The sequence below is a fragment of the Ischnura elegans genome, chromosome 6 (genome assembly GCF_921293095.1).
Source record: "Ischnura elegans chromosome 6, ioIscEleg1.1, whole genome shotgun sequence".
In the NCBI taxonomy this organism is placed as follows: domain Eukaryota; kingdom Metazoa; phylum Arthropoda; class Insecta; order Odonata; family Coenagrionidae; genus Ischnura; species Ischnura elegans.
Window position 1 is genome coordinate 86,262,038 of NC_060251.1, and position 22,029 is coordinate 86,284,066.

Consider the following 22,029-nt stretch of genomic DNA (forward strand, 5'->3'; position numbering starts at 1 on the left):
TTTGATGGATGACCTTTTGAAAATAAGAAACCCATATTAAATGTTGTGATTTTAATAATCAAAACTGCGCAATTGCACCGAAAAATATATATGGAAGGCATTCATGGCGTTTAAATAAGTTTTTTTTTTTAATTTCCTGAACGGCTCACGATTACATCTCTGAGACATCTCAGAGACATTTGCGATATTCGAGACATTCGAGATCATAGTGAGACGTCTCTGAGAGGTTCGTTGCTATGTGGGCCCTTGCTACACCATTGCACCCTAATATATACATAGCTCCAAAAGGATTATATCAGAATATTTTTAAGACTTTGAAATGGTTCTGTTTACCGATTAACAAATCTGAATATTATACATATTTAATTTATATCTGATGAACCCTGATCACACAATATTAGGATATTATTTGCACATTTTAGAGATTTTGATATATATCACATACAGATTCACATATCTGTTATGCATATATATAGAAATCTTTTATGAATTCATGATTTTTCAATGTTTTGTTTTCTTTTATGATGAAGCAAAGAAGCTTTGTGTTTTTATATTTCGGAGGGGTTCAGACCCCCTGAATCCTCCTTCGCTATGCCACTGCTGATTGCCAATGAACCTAGTATGTTTCAAGAGGAATTTTAATGAGCTAATTTCAGTTTAAAAGCAGTTAACTTATTTTTATTCAATCATTAGGATGATCCTGAGTTCCAATTACAGGCATATTGCCTCTCAGGTTACTATCCATTCACAAATTTTGAATTGCAAATGTCCAAAAATAACCACTCCAAGACTCAGAAGTGGATACAGAAAAAACTCAAGGGGGGGCATAAAAGATATCTTGAGTTACCTTCACTTTTATCGTAATAAGAAATAATCAAGTCCATGCAAAGTTAAGGAAAGTTTTAATTAAGGTTGTAGTACACATATACAAGACAATGCCATCCAATGGCATAAAAAAGTTCTGCAATGTTCGGCAATACCAGCATCCCCGCAAGGGGGTTGTGCACCCCACATATGTATCCGCCACTGCCATGACTCAACTTGCTTGCTTAGACTTAGAAACATAACATATGGTATTTGCTTCTTGAATATCATAAACATTCAAGAAGAAAATAAGTTGAAATCAAGATGGCAAGAAAATGAAAGTTGCTAGGTTAGCAATGCAATGGTAATGGAAACAGATGTACATTTTACATCATAGTACAAGCCTTACCACCCTAATCATGAACCCATTTTCACACGCATCAGGATGGAGTGCGATGAAATCTAATTAATGCTTGCAATAGGGTAGTTTCCTTCATCAAAGAAAACGAAATGCATTGATTGCGTTTCCTTACCTACCATCAGTGTATTCATAATATACAAATTATTTGGTGTTAGAAATCCCAGTTTAGACGAATGGCAATGGTCAATTTTAACCTCATTTGAAAAAGGCCAGATTGGCGCCCATGCGATGCCACTCCACGTAATGTCACAGGGACCTAGTTTCTATACGAGTAGATAGGAGTTTTACATCGTCTGAGATTACCAATGTATGCATAAGACACAGAGCTCAGGGAAATGTGTCTTAATGATCACCTATTAAAACTACCTAAGGTAGGAAAGTATTCTTCGTTTGATAAGGTATTAATAATCCTTATTTAAGCCAAGCGCTACCAGCTAGCATGGTAATCTGCTACCTGCTAGCATCCTGCGTCGTATCAGTGCTCAAGCCTCGCCCCAAGGTCACCTCACACGCCGACAACTGGAACCAGAAATACGTCAAACGGAGTTTTCCCAGCATTCATACTTAGCCGTCGCGTTTTCACGCGCTTGAAATTTTTCACTTTTCGTTTAGTCGCGAAAAATAGATATCGTAATTTAAAAATCTGAAAGCATGAAATGCGCACTCCAGGAGTAATAATCTTTCGATTTAGGCAATAAAAAAATAATAGGAAACCACCCAATTTATATCAGATTGGGCTTTACCCTGGCCTCCAGCCAGTGCAGGGTGATTGGATCCTTGGTAGATCCCCTTAGGAACACACTCTTGACGCTGGGCTTGAAAGTCAATAACTTTTATATCCTGACATAGATGGGGGAAAGAAAAAGCAAGAAGGGCAAGGAGACACTGCCAAGGCAATTAAGGAGCCCAGGAATGCTTCCAAGTTAGGGATGACAAAAATATGGACTCAATAAATCTTTTATTACAATGATTTTATCTCCAAGAATCACATATAACTCCAATTATCATGAACAGATGATAAAACTAAATCGACTTTAATCTATTTGCCATTTTTACAAATGGTCTTTATTAAAGCATACTACTAATCCTTAGAATTTAGCTAATTGCTCATAATGGCAGTGGGTTCCTTGCCTGAGGGTTTGAGTTCTGTTTAGGTAAGATTTTCATACATACCCAGATCATCGGCGTTGGTAATTGTGCACTTGTTAATGCAATTTAACTATGATATAAAAAGTCCCATAGAGGCTCTCTTCAGGTGCATGGAAATGAATGAATTTTCATTGAAAAATCAAAAAATAAACCTAATGTCTCTATTCTGTTGTCTACACTTGCTAGAATATGATTCATCAGGTTATAAGTGGCCGTGGATGTTGATCTAGATTTTCTAAACCCATTCTGAGAGGGATGAAGAAGGTTGTTTTTCAAGATATGAGGTCAGTCGGACAAAGAAAACTTTTTCAAATATCTTGCAGAATTGGTTCAATGGTGAAATAGGCCAGTAAGAATTCTTATCATGATTATGACCTTTGCCTTTATAAACAGGAATGACTATTTCAAGTGCTGCAGGGAAAACTCCAAGTTGTAAGCATTCATAAATGAGAAATAGCATATGAACACTAGCAGTATGGAATGCTTTCTTTATGACTGTTGCAGGAATACCATCTAAACCTGAAATGTTTCTGCCAGGTAAGCTATAAACAATTATAGTCAGTTCCATTTCAGTGCAAGGAGAGTTGCAAGGGAATGTGCGGGTACGTATAGGGAGTTAATGGATTTATAGCTATCTGATGGGATAGATAAAAGCTGTTTAAAGCCAATGCAATTTGAAAAATATCTGAAATAATATTACGACAAGAGTCAATAATTTGAAGGTCACAATGTTGGCTACTTGAGTTCTTTGATTCTTGCATAATCTTCCAGATTTATTTGGATTTATTGCTATTAAATGTGACATACCTTATATGCTATGCATACTGAATATATTTTGATCTCTGGGCAAATAAACAATTATCACTATTGTATGCTTTGTGGTTCAAAAACCTAAAACCAAATACATATGTAGGAATAAAAGGACTCTCTTTTATAGATGATCATACAGAAAGTTTATTCTCACAAGTAGTTGTTACATTTGTACACCATATACAAGATTTTTTACTTCTTTCTCTACAGAGATATATAAATGTTGGGATATCCCGAGAACCTAATGAACCAAAAACAAACTGTATCATTTTCAGGCTCTTTAGCATGTAAAGACAAGACATAGGCGAGCCAATTAAGGAGATGCATATCCAGCTGGATCACGTCACTCAATCACACACACTCATACATACTCATCAAAACTGATGAAATCACGTTACATACCAAGAGTAAAAAATATTCCTACAGCTTTTTTCCAACATTTTTCAACTGCTCATCATGGTATGACGGTTAAAAATAAGAATAAATGTTTTCATATACAAGTGAGTTTGATATTTACTTAAAATCAAACTACTACATACTATGTAAAAAATTACAAGTTACAACATTATCTGAAAGAATTTGGGTGATTTATTTTTATAAAACATTACCAAGAAACTCACTAGACAGAATGGGAGTAAACTGAAACACTAAATTGACCACCTTTCCAATCAATGACAAACTTTCCAGACCTGCTGCTCAATTATACCCCACGTACATATAAAAATGTTTACACCAAACCACAATTGAACTTAAAAAACAAGTAAATGCACAAAAAATATTGTCATAGCTTCCACCATGAGCATGCTTATAAAGCTCCGATGTGGGATTCAGTTTCTCAGTTCTAACACAACAACACAAATGGCTTAAGATTACAGAAACTAAAAGCACAATATGACCATTGTCTACTTAATATTTATATACATTGTAAAGAAGACTACATACACAATGGTACATGAATGTTTCACACAATGAATGAGTAGTGATCTAGATAAGCATTTCTGAGCAGCAGCAATTTTTTTATCATGGGAAGTTTGCTTACAAGCACAAATTAACCTAACTTCTCGGTAAAACAAGCGGATAAATAAAGGATTTAATTTTGAAACCAGCTACAATAACGTCATCTCCTCTCCCAAGTGGGAAGACTTGAAAACACTGCATTAGCTTTCATCTGAGAGGGTTTACCAATCATCCATTCTCTTTATAAGCGAAAAATACAAGCAGCTGACAAACCACAATTCACCAAGGGGCTACAGTCTAAGACAAGAATAATGTTACAAAAGATTTGCAGCATAACAACGGCCATTAGGACATGGAAATGGGAAGGATATTTGATGTGCCAAAAGTATATTAAAATGATGATTTGCAGCAAATTGAATTCTTACTGAAAATATATGCATCTTACGTAAAGAAGAAATTATAATCGTGCAGGGAAATTTTGCTAAACTTAATACTTCCACAATAATAATATTTTAGAAGAGTAATTTCAATCATAAGAACTATTAACTAAATAGAAACAAAAATTTAAATATTAATTACTTCCTTAAAATATAAACTAGCTATGGAACAATGGTGGAAAAAAGAGATGCAACTCTAAAACAAATAGTAATCAAGTACTTTTCGAATATTTGAGGTGAGGGATTGGGAAGTTAGGAATCTGACAGACCGAAGCAATACATTTAAGCAGCTGCTATTTCTCCATATACATGGGAGAATGCAATTAGCACACACAAAAGAAATTGTGCAAATTCATTTTTCAAAAGTGTTACTTACATCAGTCTTGTTGAAAACTTCTACAATTTTTGTTTCATAACCCCCAGACTAATTCAAATGGACAAATCTGATCGCTTGCTTCAACATCCCATCCTACACTACAATACCATCTTTACAAAGCACAACCCCCCTATTTACATTGAAAACACAAGAAATAATTATCAGGAATTGGTTTATCCATCTAAATTTTATGGAAATGCCCTAAAGGCAAGGGCCATACTTATACTAGAACATGTCTAGAGAAATCAAATCATTAATTTTCTAAGCAACAGTAACTGCATCAATGCAAGCAGTGTCTTGGAAAGTTAGAAAATTGACAGCCACTCAAATCAGTTATAAACAGGGAGTCTCCTGAAAGATTTCAATGAAAAATAATAAACCTGCTAACTTAAGGAACTTGAACATGCGCCCTCCTTCATTTTGTAAGGTTCGGTTTTGGTTTCAGTGGATCATGAAGGCATTTGAGATGAAAATGCACTGGTGCAATAAAAATTACAAGAGCAATCAACACTAACCCATGAGGCAACACAAGAAAGCACACCTAAGTGCTCACACGATATTAAGTGCCCAGTTTATGAGATGACTTCTACCTACAGATGAAATTAAAATGAGAAAAAGACAACAGCTTAGCAACCATTTGCATGTGCTTTTAAGCTTCTTGCTTTGCGTAAATAGGTCATGTTTCTTGCCGCATTTCTTCCTCTAAAATATTTCTCTCATCACATTCCAAACTTAAAAAAATATCCAAGAATGAGATCAATATTTTTGTTTCCATACCATCTTGAATTCCTTACTTGTTAATTCATATCCTATTATCTTAATTAATCAAAACCTTTTACGTTCTGATTTTTTTCCTATGTATATTATTTATATATGCTACACAGTAGAAAATACACGCAAATATGAAAATTACACCTACAAGTACTATGTATGATTGATTATATTACAGATTATGAAAAATATAAGATGCACTTTAGAGCAAACCACAACTTTCAATGTTCTTCATGACAACACACAATCATAAAAGAAAGACAATTTTGAAATCCATGAGAACAAATTAAAATATGATCACACAGATCTGCAAAATGGACACAGAATATGTTTACAATGCTCACAGGATTTGATATTATGATTAGAACCCCTCCATCGACTACGTTTTTGTATGTACAAATTACAGCAGTTGTGAGTCCAAAATTACATAAAATTACTATTCATTGTTCTTCATTAAAAAATTGCATTTTCTCAAAATTTACAAATAAATAATTTACTCCAAGACATGCACTGTCAAACTGTACAATATGGGATGGATTTTACAAGTCGTGGGAGAAAACCACGCAATATACTTTACAGCCTGAGGGAGTCGACGCACCACGACGATGCGCCGCAGAGAATAGTGAGAATGTCTCGGGAATTTAGGTCGATTTCTTTACACCTTACGACCCTCCCTTTATTTCCCATTTTATGAACCAGTCGAACCCTCAGCCCTCCAAAAAAATGTCCCCCCTGGAGAGAAAAGGGGCATAGGGCATCTATTCACAGAAATGTACCATTTTATTTTCTTACAAACATTTTTACAAGGTCACTCTCTATTACACAATCACCAAATTTGAGCCGGGAGGGGTTCGGGGACAGCCTTGGCAAGGCAAGAGGCCATCGCCTAAAAAACAAACGGACGAATTATTATTTATATAAAACTTTTTACATTTCCTGACCACCTCCGACTGCAAAGATCATAGAGAATGGTTCAGGGGAGGCCAAAAAACAAGCATGAAGGGGAGGACATCCTCCATTACTCCCCAGGTCCCAAAAACCTACAAAAGAAGATCACAAGGAAAACACACATTTATGTGTAGTTATATATATATATATATGTATTTACATATATACTTGAATGATGAAAAAGTTGTGGAATGCTCATCAACTAAAGTAGCACCCCGAAATTCCTACGTGCAAGCTAAATCTTACTTGGTTACCACAAATCGGAGGCAGATGTTTACCCCTCCTCCCCACCCAATCTAATATGCTATCACCACAGTGGAACCTATCCAACTTCTTGTCAATGTCTCAAGAATGAGAAGAAAGGTATGCAATACAAAGCAAAACTGCCAGAATCAGAAAAGGCAAAAAGGAGAGAGAGAAAGAGGACTTCAGGGGAATGACAGGGTCAAATTTCAGTGGCCTCGTGCTGCCTGTACACTACGGAAAGTGGACTCAAGCAGAGATTACACGCGTTAAAAAGGGGTGGAAATGTCGAGACGCTCGATGCAGGTGATAATCCAGGGCAATCATGAAGGAAGACCCAAACAACAACAGGAAATGAAATTAATCACCCCTCAGACATGCCTATGCCTACTCGTTAGCTTCATCCGCAAGACTTTATTCTGAGAATCTCACAAAAAAAATATGCATGAATGTATGATGTACATATGTATATAAAAAAACATGAGTGACAAATGTATAAAACATGCATGTGTATTTGTTTTCTGTACATAAATATGAACCTGTTGTATGAAGTTTTACAATGCTTTGAATGATGCTTTTATTCCATTTACACGTCAATACACTAACCGGACATGTCCTATACCTCTAATTAAAAAAGTGGGGAGGAGGCTAGAAAAAATTGGGAAACCAAACAGGGGACATAGGACATAGCAGTTTCTCATTTGCATAAAAAAAGTAGTGCAGTTATATTTCATCCCTGTAAATGCTTACTGGCACACATTAAATGTGCACGAAATGTAGATAATCCCATCTGCCCTTTCAAAAGCCTTTTCCTACTGACCAGATTTACAATAAGAAAAATAGTCTTCAAATCTAAACTGTACACCATCATTTTCTTAACCCTAATTTCTAAGTTTTCTTTGCTTTGTCTTGAATTGAATGCCTCCGTAAAAGATTGGTCTCTAAAGTTGACGGGGGGGAAAAGACCTATTATTTCTGGGAAAGATACAGAACTCGTTCAAAAGTTTCAGAATGTAAAAAAATTAAAGAGGAAATGCTGATAGAGTGATCGGCAACACCAGCAAAACCAGCACACCCAGGGTGGGTGATAGGCAGGGCACGGGTGGGACGGAACGAGGCTGGGGAAGGCAGGCATCAAAGAGGTCCAAGGAAGGGGATCAAAGCCTGCCCCTCCCACCAAAGTCGGCTGGGTCAAACGCAACGGGCACGTGGGGGTCAAATAGGCTTTGGGTGGTAGTCATGTGCAGGTGTGACTTACAGACCAGACAACGAGGATACCACAATGTTGGAATGGTGCAAATGCATATTGAGATTTCACATTCGATTCCCCTGTGCCTTGTATTTTTTTTTTTGGTTCCTACCACCTAAAGTGACTACGAGACAACAAAACTGAAAAAAGACCACTCAACAGTGCATAGTTCAGGTAAACTACAGCATCAATACGAAAAGAGACAAGAGAGAGCAATTTCCGTGCTGCACACTCTTCGAGCCTTGGTGCCCCGCGACACAAGCAGGGGCACTCGATGCATCTCGTAACCTCCCTTCCTGCATTCTTTCGTCGTCCAGGCGCGAGAACTGGTGCGATCGAGAGCTCTCAAAAAGGCAAGGTGCGTACGCATGGGTCACACAAAACATGTGGGAGTGGAGGGGGGTCACTCTATACAAAGTCTAATCTCATAGGTACCCTGCTTTTAAAAATGCCGAGAGAGAAAGAGAGGATTCACTACTCTCTTACTGTCTCCCAGGATCTATTTTAACCACCAAGCTTTCCTCCAAACATGGCAACTTCATCGATTTCATTCCTCTCTGCCATCAAAAAATTGACTGCTCCTGACCAACCTTTATGGGGAAGGCAGAGAGAGGGAGAGTTATTGACAAAAGGGATTCACCAGTGTGGTAAAAAGAAACTTAAAAAGAGTATCAGGTGATACAAAGTGAATGAGCTCTTTGCGTGAGAGGGTGATGTGAAATCGTTTAGATGGTGTGTAGAAATATACTCTTTTTTTATCAGTTGCTACTGATGTTCCTATTGTATGTAAGACTTAAAAGTGATATAGTCAGAGCGATAGGTGATAGATTACTCCACTTTCTTTTTTGCACTTTTTTCTTGAGTCGTGTTTTTTTTGATAAATTCTCTTAGCAGCTACTTCCTGAGGCTGGTATCACAATTGATGCAGGGCTTATTTAAACATAGTGGCATCCTGATTTCTTTATATAATTCAGCTATGAGTTACTTCAAATTATTTCCCAATTGTTTGTCACTCTCGCCTCCCAAATCAATCTCTCACTTGGCTTACTTGGCATTTCATTTACAGATAAAGCATTGCATAGAACCTTCAAAAGGAATGATGTTACTTCACTCGCTATAACCTAATATTGAAATCGCTTCAAATCACTCGTTCATGCTATCAATTCAAGTAAGCTCCTAGTCAGAAAAACCCCAATACACAAGGCCAGCACAATGGCAGTAATGTAATGGACTCTGGAGAAGAGTAGCGATGAACACAAACTTACTAGAAACAAACATTACAAAAGTGACACCCCTTTTGTTTACATTCCACGTGAAATGAAACCTCAAAAATGGAGGCACATTAATTTTCTGTAGGAGAAGAAAGGAGGACATTACAGACCCTGGGGCATTAAAGTTTCAATGCACAGCGGCCAACAGCTTGTTTAGGATCAAAACAGGCAAGTCAGTGCAGTCACTCATTGAGCAGTACCACACATGTCTATCAAACATTACCTTTTTTTTGGACACACCGGCCCAAAAAAAAAACAAAAATAAAATACATTGATGCAATTATAGGAGATTTCTAGACAACTGCCACTTGATATAGAAAGACCCTTTTTTTTTGGCCCCTTTAAGCAATGATATCTCCTCCTCCTTCCCCTCGCGCACATTTTTTTACGACAACCAAAATCACGCACACTGGGATCCACTTCATCCGGAACAACCACAAGGTTTACGTCAAAAACATGCAACAACCTGTACGCCGAAGTAACCCTCCAATGCAGCCAATCACACGCATCACTCCCTGTGTCCGAGTCGAACTTCACCCATGACGGCACGGAAGGATTCCCACGGGCATGAAAGAAGCTCTCTGTCGCTGGAAGGAGAGATGCCATTGTCTTTTCCATTTCCGAAGGTGCACATGTGGTGGTGGTCGCTCGATGCAAACACCCATTGCCCAGGGACCCACGACCCCTCGTCGACGCCCTCCCCAGCTTTCTCCCTCCTACCGTCACCTCCGCCAGTCCCTGCCAGTGGCACTGTCGTCAGTTAGAGTCCTCCAGCCACCACGGCATTGGCCCCGCCTCCTGGAGGTCCAATAGGGCCGAGATCTCCTCCTCCGCCACCCCCACCTCCACTCCCGCCGGCCGCGGCACTCTTCAAGAAGAATTTCTCCATCTTGGCGATGATGTGCTTGCCATACGTGTACTTGCGCAGAGAGGGAAGATGGGGTCGAATTTTGTGCATCAGCACTTTCCGCTGTGTGGGTTCAGCCACATCAATCATCTTCTGCACCACGTAGTTGGCAAACTGATCCTTCATCATTACATGTAAGGCACTGTTGGGATTACCGCTGCTTGGAAAAAAGAGAAAGTGAATAAGGAAACACTCATGTTAAGAGTCCTTTCTTGAGAAAAAATGATACTGTGAAATGACAATTAAACAACCAAGATAAAAATATGTAGCCATAAAATTATTTTAAACTTTAGCACTACAAACACGAGCCTCTAAAAAATTCAACACATCGAAATTTTCAAGAAAATTTCACACTCAATTGGTGTCAATCACCACAGGTACAAAAGATATGATTCTCCAAACTAATACAGGGAACTTAGATTCCCGAAATCTTGACTGAAAAGACATTGTGTTATGTTTTATATCCTCAAAAACAAAGGTTAACACATGAAAAGATTATGAATGGACGAATAATAAATACTCTAACTAGGTGAATTTTTTTGAAAATAAAACTGACGAGCAGTAAGATACGTAGAAATGTATAGATGGCAATAAATAATTTTATCTAGTCTCCTTCAATGATCTAAGAATTATATTTCTTCATTCAGGCAATACAAAAAAATTAGTGATTAAATAGATACTCTCCTGAACATTGCACCATTACAAAAAAAATTAAAATAATTTTCATACCTGTCATTGAAACTGCAGACTTCCTCAATGAGGAAGGCACGTTCGGCCCTCGTGGCATGAGTGACACATTTTTCAACAACATTAGAGGCAAATTTATGTTGCGATAGCTGTAAGACTTTACCACGAACGACAGCAATGATTTGTGACTTGTCTTCAGGTTTGCCCCGCTCTGAAAAGGTTTAAATAAATAAATAAAACATTGAAAGACATATACATATCAAATTGATGATTTAGATAAACGAAGAGTGGAGTTCTCACAGCAAAATATGCCAATCAACTTGAACTAGGAAAAGTCATTTTATTTTTTCCAATATCGAATGAGAAAAGTAGGCAGTTATCACTTATCCAGCAGAGACATTATTTAAGAACATTATTTACAAACACCTTACATTGAGGTATACATACATAGGTGACTCGACACTGAAGAAGTTAATTGATAAGTATACATATATCATTCCGAAGTGGAGAAATGCAACAGATTCGCCAAGGGATGAATATGCAACAGGGAGCCAGACTATAACGTTTCTTACCTAGAACATGCTGGATGACATAGTTGCCAAATTGATCTTGGATAAGCTGCTCTGTGTTTTGATGCAGTTCTTCAAGGATGGGAGCAGTTTGTTCTGGCGTACAATGCTCCAAGATACGTTGGATCACTCTGCATCCATATGGATGCGTTGATAGGGCAAATACCTAAAAATGGATAAATATAAGTGAATGACATCATTTTCACAACTAAGCTCAACATTCACATTCAAATCTGTGTATATGCATACATTGAAGATGATTTCCTACTTTCTGAACTTGGCAATAAAAAAAGTTGAATAATTATCACTAAGCATTGGATGTTGGGGAAAATTCAAACAAAAAATAATCATTGGCCACTGCAGTTTTAGAGGAGGGGAGTGAATGTGGAAGAGGGAAACTGGCTGAGTTTCTTTAAGATTTACTTCCCTGGTTACATATGTTCCAGGGTAGGGGGTTCATCTTTTGTGGTCCTTTCAAAAACGTACTAAGCAAGTTCTACTGAATTTTCATATGTGTGCAAAAACACACTACAAAATATTAAAGATAAGATAAGATTTATTCATCCAAGAGACACATTACACAGTGGCTACTGGTATATGCATAGGATAAGTCAATATGCAAGAAATCTTACATAAATTACAAAAAGAAAGTATGTATTACAAATTTGGCACCAAGTATTCTTTAATGCTATAAAAACATTTATCAACCAGATATTCATGGACCATTTTTTTAAAAACAAGTATCCTCATTTCTTTTTTAATGTGTTCTGGTAGGTTTTCGTATAATTTCACACACATACACCTTGGACCATTGGATACCATAGACAAATTATTTGGCTTAACATGTAGGTTGTTACATTGCCTTGAGCCATACATGTGTATTTTACTATTCAATTCAAATCTGCAACTATTTTGTTTCACTATGATAAATATAAACACAAGGGGCGGATATTTAAGACAGTACATACCTGTCCCTGGAAGGCAGCTATGATAAATTGTAATGCATGGGGATCAACACATTCAATGCATTTCTGGAGAACATGGTTCCCGTTCTGGTCCTTGACACATTTAAGCACATGCCCATCCAACTCTCTGACTATTTCCTGCTGGTGCTCGGCAGGAATCGACTCCAAGGCCTTCTGTATCACTCTACATCCATACATCTGCAAAGCTAGGGGTAATACGTGGCCTCGAACCTGGAAGGGAAAAAATATTATGGTAATTCAACTAATTTAACACACAACAAGGATTACCAGGAAGAGATTTCATACTTGCTTGCCCAATTTTTTTATGTTTACATGCAATTATACATATTCAATGAAGATAAGCTGTCATAACTTAGGAAAACATTAGTTTTCAATTAAGGAAAATGTTTTCTTTTAAGGCCACCTCTAGAAGGTTTGTATGAAAACTTAAATTGAAAGAAATATTAATATGAATTATTATTGATATGAAATGCAAGTAAAAAATATTATGCTAAATACCCTAAGACTATACTCCATATGAAGCAAAAATTATAACTTACCTTTTGCGCAAGTGTTGTCTTTTGCTCTGGGGTTCCAAACTCAAAAAACTTTTGGATTACATAGTTGCCAAACACGTCTGTCATGAGATTATAGGCAGCTGACAAAATTTCAGAGAAGACCATTTGCTTCTCAGCAACTCCTGCCCTTTCTAATTTTTGTTGAATGAACCTTGAGCCATGCTGATCTTGTGAGAACTCGACCACATGATTTGCAAGGTCTCGAAGTTGAAGGCTAGGTAAACGGTTGTTCCTGTAAATAAATATATCATGCATTAAATATATGTATCACAACAGAGTAAAAATATTTTTTGCTTTAAAAGAACATCAATTAATAATGCTAGACACTTGTCATTTTTAATGCAAACATGATGCATCAACAAAACATCAATTGAGAATGAATCGCATTTAGCCCGTTGAAAAGGAGAGTTTAAAGAAGCTATGAAGATACATAATTTAAAATAGGAGTGATATCTGATCTACATATTTACCAAAAGAAGGAAACAGAAAGAATAAAAGGCTGAAAGAAAAATTCAAATAATATACTTGCTACTGAAAATTATGAGGCAATACTAAAAGCAAGACCATCATGAGATTATAATTTCTGCATGACTAAAACTGAATTATTATCATAATATATGATGCACTGATTCCATCGCATATGAAGTATTAAACTTCACCTTTCCAAGCAGAATAGCAAAACAGGGTTGTAAATAAAATATACGTTGCTTTCATAGCTTCATTTCAAATTTCCTTTCTTGTCTATGTCCATTCAGAGTAGCAGACTGAGATGGAAGCTACGACCAAATTTTCTAGCAGGCCATTAATAAATGGGTGTACTTTGGCAGTAGTCCCTTTTCCATAAATACAATCAACCGTTCATCATGGTGCAGGGCACATTTATTAATAGAGGCACTCAAAGCTCTCGACTCCATAAGAAAATTTTCTTGCTCTTTCATGAAAGATCATAACATGATTCATTCATACATTTGGCCTAAATTATTGAAAACCACCGCTGAAAGGTCATAGATTACCATAGGGCAACATTAAAATGGAAGTGATAGCAAAACATTATAGTCAATGCAATAATACTAATGGCCTCGTTTGTGATAAGGGAAATCAAAATCTATCAAAGCAGAAAATATCATTTCGTTTAACTCGAGTTGGAATCAAAATGAAGACTTGTCTCACCTGAAATCTTCCAATAGCCTACTCCTGCCAGGAGGTTTGTCAAGGCCAGTGGTCCCAGTGCCAGTGTTGGCACGGTTAAGTTTGGCAAACAGTGATGCCCCTGAACTGAACATGCCATTGGGCGTGAGACCTCCCACACCGGTGACACCCGCTCCAGTCCCAACCACACCCGTGAGCGCTCCCCCAACGCCACCCATTCCGTTTCGGTATTTCGCCGCCTCGGCACCTGGCGCAGCCGATGACATGAGGCGACCGCCCCCACCGCTCACGACCGAGCCACCGGCACCTCCTGATGGAGAGGAACTTGAAGGAGAGGAGGAGGACATGAGGGCGCCGAGCTGAAGGCCCGACGCTGCGACGGCTGCCGCTGCAGCCGAGTGGGCTGCCACCAAACTTTGGACTCCGGGCTGCGGTGGAGGCGTGATGGAGCCGGACGCGAGACCCAACGGGCTGGGGGATGCAGTCACTGTGCCTGCAAATGCAAAGCAGAATAGCATCATGAGGTGAGGTACATGAAAAAACTTCAATTAAGTTTAAAATTACAGTCAACACTCCATTGATGTGAGCTAATGAACCTCCAATGAGTCACCAGTGACAAAAACATCACACCCAAAAATACAATTAGAAGGCCTACAGCAACTGGTGGACTGTAAAGGTAGGTTTGCATGGAATGCATCACCTAAGACTCTTTCCAAATTGAACCTCACTCTTAGTTCAGCATAAGGCCACAATGAAACTTAGAAAGAGTGTTTATTTCCACATAAAAATATTTCCGAGCCAGTAAAGGGAGGAGGAGCTATGGCATAAAAAAATTGAAAACCGTTAGCTAGTCACCAGTGACTGATAGTTGACTCTTACTTCAAAATCTCTAAACCTAGAGTTAAATGACATCATATCTATTCATTTTCAATACTTCCACTTTACATAAAAATAGAAATATTCACAGAAAAGAATGGATCTCAAATCCTACCAGTACGATCTCACGTGAAATGGAGTTAACCTCAAAAAGAAGATAACAAAAACAAAATTTGCATCAAATAAAACGTTAATTTTGGCTGAACTTTATTACAAATTATAACGCAACTTCATAATATACCTTAACACATCAATATCGTAGAGAAAAACATTATCCCACTGGGTTATAGAACTCCCACATGTAACTATTGTAAATCCTGAGAGGTTTCAAGGGCCATTAAGAGCTATATGAAATTTTTGTTAAGCAAAAAGAATTGCTGAGAAAGAAATCAAAAAATTATTCACTATAAACTTAACTGTATGAGGTACTATGAAATTGCTTACTAAATGGAAAAAAAATCGTCATGGGATGCCTTATTGCAATAAAGTATACTGATTGTGAATAATTTTTCACCATAATCAAACACAGAAAAAAATTGACACTTAAAAACAATACTAACCAAGTGCACCATAGCTTTGAGGCCATTTGGCACGACTGTATTCCAAGGATGGGGAAAAGGCAGATGTGCTCCTGTCGAAGGAATCCCGACGACCGCCAGATGCTCCTCCACTGCCAAGGCCGAGCCCTGTGTCCAAGAGAGAACCGAGGCCATCAACAGACTGACTCTCAATTCGTGGTGGAGGGCATAGGACTGTGCAAAGGGATGAAAAATGAAACTAATGGTTTAGTATTTGTTATTGGGTATGCTACTCAAGAGTCAACCTACGAAGGCGATGCCTGAAGATGAGAAAAAAACAACTATTTACATAAAAAAAATACATGCAAATGACTTAACAACCACACCAATGATAAACCAATCACCTCCTTTTAAAGTGCAATCATGCTCCTTTCTACCTTGGTTGAAAATGCTTTTTGAATGGTTGAACAGAGACCACAAACCACAGCAAGCCATAATTTGCTTTTATTAGCATTACAACAAAATTGAAATGCTTTTAATGGTAGAAATGGAAACCTACTTCAGAAAAAACTTTGGGCTTCTGTATGAGGGATTAATTCTGAAGGCAAGGTGTTTTTCTCAAAGGAGTAACTAGAAACTGGCACTGAGAGTTAATAATTATTCAGAACCACTTGAAAGGACGTAAATTTCTCCAATGGACCACAGAGATGTTATGAACTGAGGGACGGTACATGATTTTGAAATATTAAAATCAAACAATTGCCAGTGAACACTTTACAAGAAAAATAATGTGGATTGCATGGATAGACAAAAAATTGCAAAAATACAGAGCAAGAGGTGAATAAAAGGGATAAATGATGCTGACACACAGTAATAACTGAATTAAGAAGGTGATTCATTTAAAATTTACGTAGTTATATTAGCTAAATACATTACCTAAAATAAATGAAAACTCTGCAAAAAGCATGAACAATCAAAACAATAGCATGACAAAAATAAATACCCTTTCAGGACATGCACATCAAACCATCCACCTATTTTAACAAATGGCTAAAATATTAAAACACCAATACATTTGACAATGTTGGCATACGAAGGTATCAACTACAAATATCATATGGTTAATAGAGAGTGATTTATGAAAATGTTATTAATCATGAAAGGTATAGGCAAAGCAAAGCTGTGGTATACTAGGGAATGAATTTAGAAAGGAAAGGAAAAAAATCATAAGATCAATGGAACCTGAAATTTAAAAATGAGAAAATCATTTCATCCACTCCCTAAATGATGATCTACCTTCATCAGATGTTAAAACAAAAATAAAGTTTAGCTTTCAATTTAACTAATAAAGCATTTTCATTTTTCTGAATACCTAATCTCTCGATGTGACCCAGCTATAACACCTTTACCCACTCCAGAGCACTCCTGGTTGGAGAATATATCACCTTACAAGATAAGTATATTACGTGACTTATAATGTCTAACCATCAAAAATACCAATGGAGTAATTTAAAATCGAATTCATTAAAGAAATATGTTTTTTCATCACATTTGTCTATTCCAGAGTCGAAAAACCTACGTGAAGATAGTTTCATTTTAATGGATAAATTCTAAAGTTACTCCAAGGAATGTACATAGCATCCTTAATAAGTACAAAGTGATTTTTTCACTTCTTAGTGAATCTTCACTTATAACTTCCCAATAATTGAATTTTGCAATAATGACCATTATTTAAACCCATTTTTAAAAACTAATTATCTATGTACCACTTAGTGGACAACATGAGGTGAAATACAAATAATAGCTTTATTTTTTTGAAAGCAAGATAAAAAATGGAGTGCACAATAATAATTCTTCATAACCAATTTGAAGTTCTTATTTTCATGCAAATTGATTGAAAAGGAAATGAAATCTCACAAAATACAGATTCCATTTCTGTTAGAACATGATTTTCCACAGAGGGCTAGAATAAATTTCCAAATTTTCAAATAAAAACTCCAAAAAAGTAGCAAGACCTGATGTATAACCCTGAAAATAATACATCCCAATGCATTTACAATTCAGTTTAGGAAAGAGTAAAAATAAAGAGCATCGGATCTTCAAAAAGAATGGATAATCTGGATTTTTAAAGATGGTCTTGAGGATGGAATTTTTATCTGAATAAAGCTTTGAAAGACACTGAACTTTTGCAAAAGCAATCTGAATTAGGTAGAGTCCATTAATTACTATTTTAAATTTATAATTTCCAGATTTAGAAAACACAAAACTTGAGTCCTATCATTTCTTGATTTGAAACATAAATAATATTTTAATTCAACAAATTCCAACCCAATTCCACAAATGCTACTCATAAGATTTATGAAAATTTTGTGCACTTGGCCATTGCCAAAATTGCATTTTATTAAAATATTAAAAGAATTAATTCTGGAAATTAATACTCATAATTATAAAACTTTTGGACCAATAATGCTTCTTTTCAAACAATTACCAAAGAACTTAAGGCTCTATTCAGCATAGATTATAACATTTTGTACTCCTGATGAAACTTTTAAGGAGTACAGGTCACTGCGACTACTGATAAAAGTAAATTTACAACCTGATTCATAACTTATGATCAATCATCATTAAAAGATGAGCAACAGAAAAATTTATCAAGAACATGTTACCATTCAGATTCCTTGAGCAGTATTGAAGAAAATTCTCAGCTATAACAAAACTACTAATTGAAGGACTACCATGACATTCATATTTAAGGAGTAACAAATAATGAACTTCAGATTACAGAGGGTTTGAAAATGCATAAGAAACTATGTAAAACTCTAACTAAGATTTCATGGAATAACCTTGAGGGAGTTTTTTTAAGATGAAATTATTTCTGATTAAAAATTGATTAATTCAGGAAAATCAAGAAACGGTAAGATGAACAGAATCAAATAAATTTATAAATTTTCTTAGATGGCTATTAAAAAGTCAGCACTTCCCTGCAATATTTCAATTTTTCTAATATGCTGTGCTCAGGTACCCTAATGGAAACCATATTGAGGTGATATAAAATAAAATATATAAGTGATTGAAAATCTATCCACTCAGACATGAGGCAAGGAAGACTTTGGAAGGGAAATGTTAAACACTGCAACAATGTAAGGACTTCCGTCATCATTATAGATCAGTCGCCCTTAACACAAAATATGACTTTTCCACACCTTTTCACATTCAAATGTTCTACTTTGCTCACTTGATTAAGCAATCATTGATGGAATAATTTCAAGCAAAAAAATAAAATTGATTCAGAATATTCATATCAGAGGACCTGTCACTCCCCCATGATGGGTCTCTATTGGTGTTACTTCTTGAAAACCAAGTCTTGAAATTTTTAGAGCATATAAAATATACCATTTTTCAACAATAGTCCACACACCTCAAATTTCAAAAATTTTGCCTCGGTATCTCCTCAGGTGTAAAACTTTATATTTAGTCACGTGCAAATGTTGAAAAAGGTCGAATATGTACTATTTATGTAAAATGTATGTTTCCAAGATGAAAGCATAACTTCGCAATACATAATAAGTCGCTATATCAAAAGAAAGACAGCAAATAACTGGCTGTCAGGGAGTGATGTATACCCTAAAGGAATTCTACCATGAAAACCATATTAAAGCAGCAACAAATAATGAACTTCAGATTAGGGAAGATGTGAAAATGTATAAGAAACTACGTAAAACTCGGACTATGATTTCATGGAATAACCTTGAGGGCTTTTCACCAGATGGAATGGGAGAACTTTTGTGATTATCACTCGAAATATAAGCATCAGTAGCACAGGTAGCATTATCAACTAACAGCAATACATGCACCAGCCTTTTAACATTAATGGGTGGTTCAAGAAATAAAAAAAACATTCCAATTACACTGCATACAAAAAATTGTTAGAGGTGCTTAATGACAAAGAATAATGCAGGAGAATTTTACGCCATCTGAAAACACATACAAGCAAGAGGAGTGCTGACTTTCTAATGCTCACTACAGTACATCTACAGTCCTTATACAATGAAAATAATTAAGATTTGCACAGCCTTTTGTGCTAAGCGTGCCAGCCACAGAGACACAGGGCGCCTCGGCATTCATAGTCTGTACCTGAGCCGAGTGATCCCAGGGCTGGGGACCCAATCGTCCCGAGACTGCTGTTCCCGTACCCCAGGCTGCTCGTCGTCGACTGCTGGTGCTGTTGCGATTGCTGCTGGGCCTGCAGGGCGCTCACCACGCTCCCTGCGCCCACCCCTCCTCCTGCGCCACCTGCTGCACCCCCGCCTCCACCACCTCCTCCACCCCCTCCCCCTCCACCGACCCCCAGAGAGCTGAACCCGCCCCCACCCCCAATGCTTGAAGACTGGAGGCCTGTGGTAGTAGTACGAGTGATGGAGATGCAGAGATGACAACAGAGATAAAGAGAAAGGGAGAAAAGGGATGAGGAGGAATGCGGAGAGAGGACGAGATAGTCGGAAAGGAAGAGTCAGTGAAAACAAAATAAAACGTTGGAAAAGGGCAGGTAGGGGGACAGAGTGGGGGTTGAGAGACAGGGTTGGGAATGGAGAGAAGTGAGGAGAAATGGGGGCAGGTAGTAGTATGAGCGATGGAGATGCGGAGACAAAGACAGAGATAAAGATAGAAAAGGAGATCAGGAATGGAGAGAAAGGATGAGGATGGTTGGACAGGAAGAGTGAGAAAATTTAACATAATGTTGGATATGATAGTTGGGAAAAAAGTAACGAGGAATGCAGGAAGGTAGTTATGTGAGCAATGGAGATGAAGAAAGAGAGAAATGGGTTATACACGAATAGTTGGGAAGAGAGAGTGAGAAAATAAGTGGTTGGGTATAGAAAGGTTTAAGAAGGATATTTAAGATATAGGGGTATTCGTTGGTAGTAAACCACATAGTCAGTATGACGGTGAAGAATGATATTTGCCAAAGCGCAGAATAATGAGGTTTGAGAAAATAGGTTGAAGCATTTACATAAAGCACAAATCAATGCAAGAACGAATGATTTAAACAGGGATGAGAATCATCATGACATGATATTTTATCCCAAGAAAAAATAGGATTTTTTTCAGGGTTGTAAAGAAGGATTCATGGATAATGATAGAAAGGAAGTTTGAGAGGTGATGGAAATTATAAAAAGGTAGTAAAAAAAATGAAAAATAAAAAAAGGCATGGAGATAGTGATGGGGGAGCAGGTAGGTACAGGTCATGAGTGGGCAGGAAAGAGAAAGAAGAGAAAGTAGAATTACACCACCGGTATAAAAAAGTCACCAGAAAATACAAAAGTGAACAAAGCAGGCAAAAAGAGCATTCCATCGTCAATGAGCCACGCAGCCACACTTCCCACATCCACACAACACCAGTTACAGCTCAGCACCACTTCAGGTGAATAGACCATGAATCAAATGATTTTTTTATCATGCCAATGTTTTACTAAGGGTTTAAGGACTCTTTTGTTAATATGATACCAAAGCCAGGAGGTTTTTATATGAGGAAGTCTCATTTTTTCATAGGCGATCTCTTTTATTACTGTTAATGCAACCTAAGGGTACATATCTTCCAATTGAACCACAGGTGTAATTGTTTTGAAACTTTCACTTTACTGTACAAACACACCTATTATAGCTATGTCCTCTTCATATATTAACATCTTTAAACCACATTAATGCACTTTCCCACAGTCATTTAATGCTTACGCAACACAGCATGCAATTTACAGCCATCGAGGCAACAAACAGGATGACAGAGAGATGATCACATGGTAAAATGCTGTCGCAACATACTTACTCTCAGCATTTGAATATAATTACAATAAAACATTGAAAGTTAAGAAAACGTTCACGTACCGATAGTTCCGCCATTGGCAGAGGCAGATGAAGAGTAAAGAGAGGCTTGCTGGTTTCCACTGTACAATGAGGCAGGGGGAGTTTGTATTTGCTGAGGTTGATTACTCAGTAATCGCATATTATTTCCTAAAAAAAGGAGAAATTTTCAATGAGCAAGAATTATTCAGAAATACATCTGCAAGCATGAAAAATACAAGGCTCATTTTGATGATGCAAACAAAAAGATCAAACAAGCTTCTGAAATAAAATCATGAAGTGGAAGACTTAAATCTGTCATTATAATTTACCTGTGGTTAGAATTTTTACAGGCATTTGTAAATATCATAGTGATTTGATTTGCAAAGGAGGAATAACTGAATAAACTAACAGAAAACAATGATCAAAGTGAGAATGTTAGCGTGTCAGTTAAGAATAGCTATTACAATCACAAATCCACATTTCAAAATGTCTGTGTGGATCAC

At 37.0% G+C, this 22,029-nt stretch overlaps 1 protein-coding gene across 4 annotated transcripts in view; it reads right to left on the bottom strand.

The window, feature by feature from the left end:
- Window positions 1-3,303: 3,303 nt before the first annotated feature.
- LOC124161102 (maternal protein pumilio-like) overlaps window positions 3,304-22,029 on the bottom strand; it is a 1,117,691-nt gene continuing 1,098,965 nt past the window's right edge. For 3 of the 4 annotated variants that reach the window (XM_046537300.1, XM_046537302.1, XM_046537303.1), the window contains 8 exons: window positions 21,569-21,694; window positions 15,728-15,919; window positions 14,313-14,784; window positions 13,125-13,374; window positions 12,568-12,795; window positions 11,603-11,765; window positions 11,073-11,241; window positions 3,304-10,500 (listed from right to left, as the gene is read on the bottom strand). In XM_046537300.1, the coding sequence (XP_046393256.1) occupies window positions 10,197-10,500; window positions 11,073-11,241; window positions 11,603-11,765; window positions 12,568-12,795; window positions 13,125-13,374; window positions 14,313-14,784; window positions 15,728-15,919; window positions 21,569-21,694 (1,904 nt within the window). In that variant the 3' untranslated portion in view covers window positions 3,304-10,196. The remainder of the gene's footprint in view (window positions 10,501-11,072; window positions 11,242-11,602; window positions 11,766-12,567; window positions 12,796-13,124; window positions 13,375-14,312; window positions 14,785-15,727; window positions 15,920-21,568; window positions 21,695-22,029) is intronic. The other variant, XM_046537301.1, reaches the window with a different exon arrangement.